Source organism: Larus michahellis, chromosome Z (assembly GCF_964199755.1).
Source record: "Larus michahellis chromosome Z, bLarMic1.1, whole genome shotgun sequence".
NCBI lineage: Eukaryota > Metazoa > Chordata > Aves > Charadriiformes > Laridae > Larus > Larus michahellis.
Genome location: NC_133930.1, coordinates 36,803,398 through 36,815,407, shown reverse-complemented (window position 1 = coordinate 36,815,407; position 12,010 = coordinate 36,803,398). Strand labels below are relative to the sequence as shown.

The 12,010-nt window shown below is 38.6% G+C and overlaps 1 protein-coding gene across 2 annotated transcripts in view; it reads right to left on the bottom strand.

Moving 5' to 3' along the window:
- ADAMTSL1 (ADAMTS like 1) overlaps positions 1-12,010 on the bottom strand; it is a 470,647-nt gene that overhangs the window by 117,725 nt on the left and 340,912 nt on the right. For both annotated transcript variants that reach the window (XM_074570361.1, XM_074570362.1), the window contains one exon: positions 10,318-10,475. In XM_074570361.1, coding sequence (XP_074426462.1) covers positions 10,318-10,475 — 158 coding nt within the window. The remainder of the gene's footprint in view (positions 1-10,317; positions 10,476-12,010) is intronic.

Genomic DNA, 12,010 nt, shown 5'->3' with positions numbered 1-12,010 from the left:
GTTCATGGCTGTAAGAGATCTGGCCCACAGAGACTAAGGCTGCCCTTTTCTAATTAGAGTAAACAGTGACGTAAATTCCCAACAGGAGAAAAAATACAGCTGTAGCAATACGGCTTCTTCAGCAAATGGGAGGCCTTTTGCACGGATTAATATCATTTGAGTCTCTGTGTCAGAAACAGGATATCTAATTCCTTGTGTGGGGATGGTGCATTAATCACACACTTCAGAAGGGTCTTTCTGGGCTCATGAAAGCCTCATACACTCCTGGGAAAAATGTTCTATTGTGCTGGAAGCCATTCGCGGAGGTCTCTGATCTGAATGTGCAGAAAAAGCATTCACTGGGGAGAATTCTGCTCTTACTCTTTGTTTTTTAAGGATCATCAGTGATTCTTAAACTCAGAAGATCTACTTAGCAGTATGGTCTTCAGTGAATCAGGAAGAACAGAGCAAGAGCTCACAAAAAGCCTACTATAAAAGGAAGGGAAGAAAAAAGTGTTCACATTAAAAAAAAAATAATCAGAAAGACAGAAGAGTTCCTCTCCCTGCAGACTATTCCTGCGTGTCTGCAGAATTATCTATTTTGACACAGAGAGAAGACAGATGTACACCTTCTCCAGCCTAATGTGGAAGTCACTCATACAGCCATGATAAAAACATAGGCGGGAAAGAATTAAAATGAGCCACAGTCATAAGCTAAAATGATACAAAACAAGCAAATGAAAGAAGCAGGCACATCATTGTTTATGTTTTTAAGCAGCACTGTAAGCAGAAGATGAACAATATATGGTGCTTCCATGCAGTAAAAATTTCTTTTTGATTTTGTTGACAGTTTGTTAAAGCTAAGATCTTGATTGAGGAGAAAACATCAGTGGCTGCTTGAGCCTTGCAAAACTCAAAGTGAGATTTGATAGCTAAACGCTTTGAGAAATGTCCTGGTTTTGCTGCACAGGGCCAGTTACCACATATTGAAATACTCAGCTCTGGAGCGTGGTGAAATTTTTTACCCTTGCAGTATTTGCAACACCCTGCTAGCTATGAGAAATGCCAGAGCTTCAAATACAGATGGTCAATACTTGAGAATCTTTAGCTAGTCCTCTAACAGCCAGTTTTGCATCCTTACATCACTGAATCAGGAAAAATGACAATCATTCATTATGTTCGCAAATAAAATCCTATCTAAATGTATTAATAGCAGGCAGCAGAAGTACTCCAACCTTCCAGAGCACTAAGCCCTGCATTAGTGCACTGCAACCCCATAGAGATCATCCTCGACTTCCGTGATGATTCAGGGGAGTTTGGAGTATTTCAAACATCAGAGCAGCCCTCGCCACTTTGTAAGACTCAAGAGGATATCACCAGTCTCACAAACAGTTGGTTAAAATTTGAGTCCTCAGATTATTCATCAAAAATTAACTGTCTAGCCTACAGTCACTAGAAGAGATATCTTTTTTTTCTTGTGGAAATATCCTGAAAAAAACCCATCACTTGTACCCTGCTTTTTTTAATTGATTTTGTAAATGGCTGCCTGTCATTGTACAACAGAGGCACAAGCCTCATGTGAAGTTTGAGAGTGATAAAATGCAGTATTAATTTTGGGGATATCCACAGAAAGTTGAATGAAAACAATATACCTCATAATTTGAATATGAAAGCAGCATTCTTTTTGAATTATTCTGATCTGTCCTGTGACCAAGAAACTGCAATATCTGACTTCACCTTTGTATTGTGTTGTTTTTCCTAGACCCCCCAAATTTGGTAAGTTCACATAAAAACAAACAAGCAAGCAAAGTCCCCCAAAGCCCAATGCTTTCATGCTTGATTTTGTCAGCATATGCCTGAGCCGTTTGTTTATATTCACTGAAGAACACACATCCTGGCCTACAAAACTGCACTTAATTTACTTGGGTGGTTGTGAAATTTAATCAGTGGTTTATAACCAGCAGTTTATGACCAAGCAATTATTAATGTTAATTGTAGGGTTAAACCATGAAAAATGTATTTGACAAGGTGCTCCGATTTTATGAAATTGTGTGTGCTGGGGGAGGAGGAAAGACACCATTTCTTCCTTATGTGTATGCATGTCCCAAACTGGGAACAGGGAAAGGGAATTATCATTGCACACCATCTTTTGTCTTATGAAATCTGATCTGGTGTATTACGATCTAGTTCCATGTCACAATGCTTATTTAAAAAGTTCTAATGGATTTTTCCACATTATTGCTACAAATGCTTTCTGCAAGTGCCAAATCCCAAATCATGAGCTTTTATTTATTAATGAGAAGTTCAATATTGAAGTCTTCTAAGTAACACACAAAGAAACTGGGGATGAGGGTGGGGAGCACTATTCTCATGTAGCATACATAATTTTGTGCCTTTCATGTCAGTAAAAACCAAATTTTTGTATGACGCTTTCCTTTCTGTACTTAGAGTGCTTTAATATTCCTGTTTGTATGTAGTGATACCTTACATTGAAAAAGAAAGAGGATGTGCAAGAGATTTGCTGCTGTTGATAATTTGTTCATGAATCAGAAGTAGAAGCCAGACATTGCCATGGGAAAATAATTTTACAAGCTTGTTTAAAATAACATAGAAAGTACAAAAAATGTAAATCATAAGAGATGCTGAAGGCTTTCAAGAATAATGTCTAACAGAGGACTACACCATGACTCCTCTGAGCTTGCCTTTTAATTCCCTTGGAATGCTGAAGGGAGCTCTGCCTTTGAGCTCCAGGGAACATGTCTACTGCCCACTTCTGCATTCATGTCCCTTGATTGTGATAGTCCTATGTTGGATCAGCTTGGTTTTGGGGTTGTCTTTATATGGAAGACAGGTCCATCTGTTGCTTCTTAATTCAGCCTCTAAATTGTCAAGAGAAATCCCTGTGAAATTACATTATCACCAATTTACACGCTTTACAAAACATCTCTGAATTGAACTTGCTCACCATACCCCAATCTTGGGTTAAGCTGTGTTCCTTTAGGTGATTAGGATGAGTGTTAAAGAGCCTTTAGACTAAATCTCTCACAAAGCCAAAAGAGAAAGCTAGAAGGTTCAAATCTTTTATCAAATCCCATTACACACACACACACACCCGCCAAAGGAAGAACAAAGCAGAAAATCAGTGCAATGGACTGGCTAGGATAGCTGTCAGCCACAGAATCTGCTGTATCAACTATAACAGCTATGATAATCTGCACAGAATCCACTACTAAGTGCAACAAAAGCAGAAGCTTCTCAAATGAGAAGACCAAAGTTATTCCACAGAACCAAGGGCAACCCCAAATACACCAAAACCAGACCTGCTGCATCTCTTCTGTGCGTACCACCCATAACACCCCATTCATCTATGGAAAGGCCATTTCACCACAACCAACAGGTTAAGAAAATTCACCTTTGAGCAAGCCACCTTAATCCCCACTGCAGAATATTTATTAACCTTAATTTAATCACATGAATACTTAAGAAATTAATGTTAAAAAAAATAGGATCCTATTGTGATAGAGACTGTATAAAAACAAAGTTAACAAAATAAAGAGGCAATGTTTGCCACAAAAAAAGATGTTAAAAGAAAGAAAACTGAACAAGGTTGGCACCGAAATGTAATAGTACTTAAAACTGACTGATTTTTGAAATAGACAGACTCGGGGAACTCACACATGATACCAGAAAAAGTTACAGAAAAAGAAAAGGAAAAATTACAAAGAACAGTTTGTCAGAGGAATAGAAAATAACATGTCTAACAAACTGTGTCTATTGCCACAAATTAAAAGCTGACAGTAGATTTCAGATCAGCAGTATTTTAAGGTATTGAAGATTAACACATCTTCAGATCCAAACAGCACCCACCCAGTAGTTTCAAATCACGTACTCTTTGAAGAGCACAGGAATGCAACTCACATATGATCACATCTAGCCTATTTTCATGGACAAGCTATTGTTTAAGCCACAGGAAAATAAACAGAAAATTGTAACAACTTTTTTTAGAAGGGGCTTCATGAGTAACGCGATATAGAATAATTCCTCTACCTCTGTTACAGAACCAGTAGATAGAATGAAAATAAAGAACAGAAGTCAAAGATGGGTGCCTGAAAAGGGTGATGCTTTCCAAGCATTGTGGCTTGTTTTGCCAAAATTCACAAAGGACACTGATAAAGGTAGTTTAGGTACCTTCTAAGGTCTCCTCTTCTAGGTCCCATACCAAAGATCCTAGACAAAGTTCACATGAGTTAAGAAGATCCTCCCATGGACTGATGACTGGGTAACAGAGAACAGTCCAATAACCTGTTCTTGTAATGCATGAAGGACCTGCGGAATCACTCAGGGATGGCTGCAAGGGCATGAATTGCTAGCCAGACCCCCAGGTGAACAAGATAAAGGGTCAACCATGAGCTGACCAAGTTTGCTAATGACAATAATTATGAATGGTCGCTAAAAATGAAACTGTCTGTGAAAGCACTCGAAGCTTTGTCAGACTAAATTCAAGTTCAGTAAAAAAGAAATGATGCCTGTGGGAGAAAACAATTAATTATACATGCTAATTATACATGAAAATATCCTCCACATTAGGTACTACTATTCAGAATAGTTAGTAGGGTTGTTATAGGTATTCCTCTGAAAATATCAGCTCAGTGTGCAGCAACAGTTAAAAAGATTAATGGCCTATTACAGAAAGGAAGGAAAAAGGTGAGAATATTACACGGCCAAGCAGAATACATTTGTGTCCTTCCATTTTCACTCTTTCTCAATATATATATTAATATATCATATAATTAATCTATTTATATTAAATAACTATTAGATAATTTTATTATATTTTATTAAACTACATATTTATTTATAGGAAATTTATATTTCCAAAATATAGATTTAGACATTTAAATACTAGTCACAAAATACATATTTATGCAGATTATAAAAAGTTATGAATATATAACCACAGCGGAACCAGAAAAAAGACAGAGAAGGGAAATAAGGATAACTCTTTTGTGGACCATCTTTGACAAAAGTAAAGATTAAATACAGTAGGACAGTAGAAAGAGGCAAATGATGATGATGGAGATCTAAAATATAGAAATTATGGAGAAAGGGGGTAAACAGTAGTAATAATTTCCTGTTTCTCTGAGTGGGAAAACCAGAAGGAATCAGTGAAAATATTGCACCAAGGGTTAAAAATGAGACATATTCCTTATTTTTCACAGTGTGTAGTTCATTGTGGAACTCATTCTATGAGCTAAACGTTGTCAAAAGGGCAATTAAAGCACAAAAGGGCCTATAGAAATTCCTAAAGACTGGCTTATTTGAGTCATTAGACACAACAGTCTAAATGCAACATGAGGGTCAAGGAGGGCCTACAAGGAGAGGGTAACCTTGTTCTGTTTCTGGCACTCTTTCTTTAAGTATCTGAAACCAGTTCCTCTCTGAAAGAGAAACCTGAGCAAAGCAGACTTTTTGCTTGACCTAATGAAGCAGTTCCAATGTACTTATAAATGGAATATGTTGATTAGAAGAATGATCATGGTTTAAGAACTGTTAATTGAAATAATTTATATTGAGCAGAAAAAAGGTAGGTATGAAATAGAATCTGTACATTATTTTTTTTTTAAAAAAAACAACACTACTACATGGCTTTCCATAAATTTTAACACATTTGCCAAAATAGGAGAAAAAGGGTAGAGTTTTTCTCAACTTGTCACAGGATCTAGTCAAGATAAATAATGTTTTGGTCTCTTTCCAGGCTTGTCGTTACTTGTAAGCTTCACCTAGACACTATTACAACAGTTGTATATTTTATAGAAATCAGAATGGGTGATTTTTATGACTATTACTAAGAAAAAAAAAGGAATTGAATGCAAACATAGGTTGATAAAAGCCAGTGATCCAGACCATTTTACAGAAGTGACCTCAGGAAAACACATATCTCAAGAGGCAGCATTGTTTTATGATGAAGAGTCTATATTCCAATGGTCTCTTCCAGACTGAGCAAAGTGTTTCAGTCATTTGACCTTGATAACACAAACCTGACTCAGTCGCAACTAAACTTTAACTCTACTTCTGTGTGCTTGTCCTTAATTCTAGCTCACCTACTGCCAGAAGCACCATCCTAACCCTGATCTTCCAGGACTTTCACCATTTCCTGCCTGACCTGCAGCTTTCTTCCAAATATGAGGCATAATCTTCTCTGGAAACCTTTGCCAGCATTAGGAGTAAATTACACAGAAGACCCTTGCTGTCATCACCTCCAATCCTCACATGGCAATATCACTAAAATCCAACAATAAGCCAGCCATCAACAATAGGTCCTTGCTGCTAGAGCAGATTTGCATCTTCTGGCCTCTACCCTAAAGCAAGTACTGAAGTCATTTCTTATTTCATTCCACAAGGTAAATCACTGTACGCTCCTGTTCAAAAGTGATTATTTAATCCAGTCCTGGCCCTAGCCTGACAAGGCTCATCAACCTCTCTGCCAGCTGGCTGCCTGTACGTGCATTATCTCCTACATGCCCTTGCAAGTCCGAGGAAGTCTAGGCTAAGCCCCAACCTTATTTTCTTATGTTAACCTGGACTCTAATCAAATGCATTTCTCTCAACAGCAGTTTCTGCCAGTGCTAGATCACAGCTGAGATAAGACTTGTGTGGCTAGTTCTAGAGCCCTGCATAACTCAGCACCCAGTTTTGAGCTCTGTCTTGTGACTTTTTGGACAACTGGTGGCCAAAATCCTAATTTCAGCAGTAACTCTGATCAAGGGAATCCAGTCTGCACTATTTCTAAATCAGCCAGCAGTACCCTCAAGCCACCAGCACAAAAAATACCCAGGCAGTCTCTTCTGGCAGCGGGCCCTAACCAAAGCTTGTCAGCCCTAGCACTACAAAAGAGAACATCAATACAAATCAAATCCTAATCCAAATACCTCTGACAGCTTCCAGGCAAACATTTATCTGATCCAACCCTATATGTTCCTGATGCAAACCTGTTGGTCCATGCAGGCAGGCCCTATGGACAAACCTTCATCTTGATACAAGAACTGAAAACCAACATAAACCTAGTCTAGCCAAGATCTAGGCCAACAGCGGCTTCTCCTGCAGTCCAGGCTTGGGGCTGGTTAACACCTTTTACTAGACGTTTTAAATCCACTGGTCTTTGGTGCCACACGCCTGAGCCACAGGGCTAGGGCCCCAGCCATGCAAAAACCACAGCCTGTAAAACAAACCCCAACAGTCCGTGCTTTGCCAGCCCTATCCCTTCCCTGGCAATCCCTACTGACCGCTTCAGTAAGCCTCTAACTCAGGTAGTTCATATCTGCAATATTGATTGCTTTAAATAGTTGACCAGTGTCGACTGTTAGGATTACATCATCAGCTGTAGAGCCCATCTGACAGAATTGATTCATCCTGCTAAAAGGAGTGCAGATGTGTAACAGGAAATGGTCACTCGGACAATATCGACGGAGGAACCTTTTTAGCACAGGCAGGTGAATATGTGACCTTGGCAACACAGCAAATCAGTGGCTGCTCTGACAATAAAGGACAAATCCCCCTGTGTAATATTACTGCTTAGTTCTCTAGATCACAGGGTCAGCCACAAAGATTTCCAAGTGAAACTGACCTTCATTTTGCCAGGATTTCATCACACATGACAGTTTTTTCTTCCAGGAAAAAGGCATTTCTATTCACGTGAAGCAGAATTTTTGTATTAAAAATGTCAAAACAGGGAAATGCTCAGAATTTAGGAACAAAATTCAAGTTGAATTTAAGTTTGCTGTCATCTTTTACAGGTCTTTTGCCTTCCAAACATTAAAAGTTTATAACATAGATTTATAATTCTCAAACTATGAATATAAAATATAAGAACATGAAAACCTCCAGTTCTCCTGTTTTATTATCATACCTTTATTTTTTAAAAAGAGCTGTTTTGCTGAATTATTTTCTGCCATTTGCATATCTTGTGAAAAGATTGCTAAGAGTTTAGCACACAAGGAATGTACCACTGGCTTTTACAAAATCAAGAAATCTAGCAATTATACAATTCAGCTCCTACAGGAACAGCATGAGGTTTCTTCTTGCAATTTTAAAGCACTCCATGTCACCAAAAAAGAAACTTAAATGTCAACTCCCACATTGAGTTTCTACTTCTGAATTATATCCAGGTGTCTAACTTGACCTCTCTGAATAAGAGCATTCAGGGTCAATTGAAAAGTATTATAACAGTTATTCTGGAGACAACCATCCTAAAATTAGAATTCTGCTACATCTACAAAATTAATTTAGATCCGTTTACATAAAAACTGCCTTGTCCCAGGAAAGTAAATTTTGACACCCAAAGAGATCCCACTTTATAATGAAAACTTGCTAATACCACAGAGAAACCTTTCATCTGATTTTTTAAAGAAAAGTACTTTACCTTCACAAGCTGAAGGCAAAATAGTCATGGTTGTATTAAGTATGGAAAGCAGTTGCTAAGTCTGATGTAACTCAGAGGTGTGCGTGCATTTGGGTACTCCTGTTGCATGCACACTCCTATATCCAACAAAATCTAATAAATGTAGCTAATAATTAAATAGTACAGAATAATATCCTTGTTGCATTAAGTAGTATCTAAAGTACCTTCTATACTTTACCTGTTCATTAAAAAAATGACTGCGATTCAAATGCAAGGAATTTTTAAGTGCCCAATCCAAGGCAAAATCTAATGCTAACTCTAGAAAAGATCCTACAGATGTGAACAGGGGTTTTGTTTGTGCATTTTTCTATATCCACTTAACATAACAGATATGTCAATAAATTAACATCTGCTGAACCATGCTGCTCTGTCTTTCAAAAGGTGCAAACACACAGCAGGACTATTAAATTAATCTCAACTCATCAGTGTCTGTTTTGCCTGTGCCTACCCAGCTTGTACACTCCTACGGGCGAAAGTCATCACAGGAGCAGGGTACTGCCTTTGATTTAACCAGCGCTTCTTACCTTGCTTTGATAGAGAAAGAAGCGTGAGCACCAAGGGATAAAGGTATTTTCCCTGTCATAAAAGATGACAGTGGAAATACCAGGAACACAGTCCAACCCTCCTGTTACCATTTCAGGGCCGTTGGTCTACATGACCAGCTGTCCCCAACAGGTATGTTCTAAATAACCAGGCTGCCTTAAATCCATAGACAGCACAAATAATGCAAAGCGAGCAATACTATTTACATTGCACTGGTGTTCATCATCTGGATATCATCTGGAGCATAAATAAAAGTGCTTTAGACGTTTTGAATTGACCATCATCTGTTCTATTATGTCATTTTCATTCTAACCTTCAAAGAGAAAGGAATGTATTCTTCAGGTCAGGCTTCTCCTTGTGAACCAGTCCTGATATTTCAGCTTGCTTTTTGTGCCGCTAACGTATCAAGACAGGTAGGGAACAGTCCACAGGGCTCTGCTGCTTCCTGAGCTAACCCATTCCAGCCCAGCCCAGCTTAACCCAACCCAATCACCTATTGCATTTTCCAGTTCCCTGTTCAAACTTCTAGCTGCCATCAGCTCTGGGTTAAAGCAAATGTCATCTACCTCTGGGGCCCATGGTGAAAAATTTATGTAGTCCTGGACATGATACAGGTTTTACAGTTTTACAGCTGAAATCCTTCAGGTTCCTTAGACCTACTGGAAAAGGATTTATTTTATTGTAATTCCCAAATGTTCATTTTTGTATGTGTGTTTTCCCACAGAATGTGTGCATTGCTTCCAGCAATGTGTTTTATATTACCTGGAAGAAAAGAAATGCTCTAATGGGAGGAAACAATTTTGTTCTTATTGCCACTGCAACACAAAGCAGAACTTCAAAATGACACTATGACTTCTCAAGCAAAGTCATCCCATTTATTTTGAAGCTTAGGGATCTCATTCTCCACTCCCTTACAGTCTTTTGTGCAATTACACTAGTATAAACCCCACAAATTATGGGCCAAAGATACAGACTTCCTTTCTTTTTGCTTGTCACAGACAAAACCAGCTGTATGTTCTTGATTTATATGTACCTCAGCAGCACATACGGAAAGTCATCTGCCTTTTCTTGTAATGAGTTCATCTTTTCTCTTTAGGGCACACATTGGGTGTCCCTTTCTTGGCATAAACTCGGCCTCCTTCCTGAGGAGTGTCCAATGAGGCTTTCATCAGATATTTAACTATAAAGAATTTCATGTAGAATTCAAGAGCTAGCCTGGACTAGGCTTTGTCATAAAGGCCTACTGGAAAATTAAGATCTAGAAAAATCTCTCATCTTTCTAATGCACTTTGTCTACTTTATGTTGCTCTAAGAGGTCAATGAACAATGATCCTCACCTTTATAGTGAAGTCTGCAGTGAGAGGCCCAGGTATTCTTAATATCTCCTTGTCAGGAAACTTCTGGAAGTCGATGCTAGAATTGTCCACAAGGAAGGAGCCTGTGGAGCTGAGGCTGTTTTCACTCTTCACACCTTGGAGAGTCTTGGTTTCCAAATCTGACAAATAACAAACAAATTAGCAGGAAACTGAAATATTATAATTTGAAGTAAGAGTAAGTGAGAGCAGAAAAAGAAAACCAACACAAAACAGTGGTCGTGCAGATTTACCTCCTAAATTAGTGATAATGGAACTTTTCTGCTCTTTTCCATGGTTTATTCACACTCCCATACTTTTCTTTTTTCTCCTCCATCTGCTTTTTGGCTTTGTTCAACCTTAGATTTCTAGCTCTGCATTTACCTCCTCACCCATAGGTCATGTTTTTACTCTCTTCCAGACATATTAATCCGTGCTCCTAGTTAGGCATATTTGCTGTCGTTTAACTGACTCTCAGTAAGTCATGCTCCTACGTGGAGCATGATTCAGACCTTCACCCATGAGTGCTGGCTTTGTTAAGTTGCTGTTCCCTCTTTCAGTTCAAAGGTGGGTCATTAACCACAAGTTGCTGTGCTAGACAATTAACTGCAAGCGAGACGTCCAGCAAAGAAAGATATGATAGCAATCCTGCCTCCTCTCCAGAAATAGTCTGATCCATCCCAGCGGAGTAGGAAGGGAAGGCGAGTGCTGAACCCTCCTGAGCTCTCCCTCTGTCTCTCTCTGCATTCAAAGCTCCCAAAAAGTGGGCATTATTTCAGAGACTGTTTGGTAGCAGCTACTTGTGATTGTTAAATCATAATAAACGTATTATAACATTTATTAAATGGAAATCAACAGTCAGAAAGTAGATCTGTTCCATCACCTAGCTATTCTCCCCTTGAACTCCAGATTATGCTTTACAGCACATTCACCAGTAAACAGTTTCTTGTAGTTATTTCAAAGTGACGACACATTTCATCATGAACGACTCCAAAGCTGTAATTCTTTCACATGTATTTGTGAAATAATGCATAAAATCTTCTCCCACACAGAGAGGCAGCTAAGGCAAAATCTGAATTAGATGGGGACATACTATTAATCTGTGATGGAATCGCATTTTCAGAGACAGTAAATGGGAGAAAAGTTTTTATTAGCATGTATTAAGTCGCTAATTAGGGGGGGAACAGATAACTGCGGTAATTAGGCTGCTTTTCAGGATGGATCATGGGACTTAATTCATGAAGGAAGTTGCTGAGGCAGTACACTAAGAATTTGCTCTGTATTAATGAATTCCTTGGTTTTCAGTGAGACTAGTCTCTTCCTTTGTGATGCACTCGGCCATATATTTATTTCTGGACAAGGCTGCATGCATTAGGGATAAAGATGGTTTTAAGACTTGTGTATATATAATCGGCCTCCTGTTGACTTCTCCCACAACCAAAGTTCACAGGGCAAAATACTCCCTCCCCCTGCAACCAATTGTAGCTCATACATATATATAATCCTTTGATGGGTGAACAGAAAGATTCATAGAGACATCTGAAACAAGAAAGAGATGTATTTGGACTTATTCATGTTTACACAGAGCAGTTAATCTAAATCTCAACCAGTGACTCAGGCAGACCTCGCTGATTCAGATCTTTTTGTCCTGAAATGTGATATGGTCTGAACGAAGACA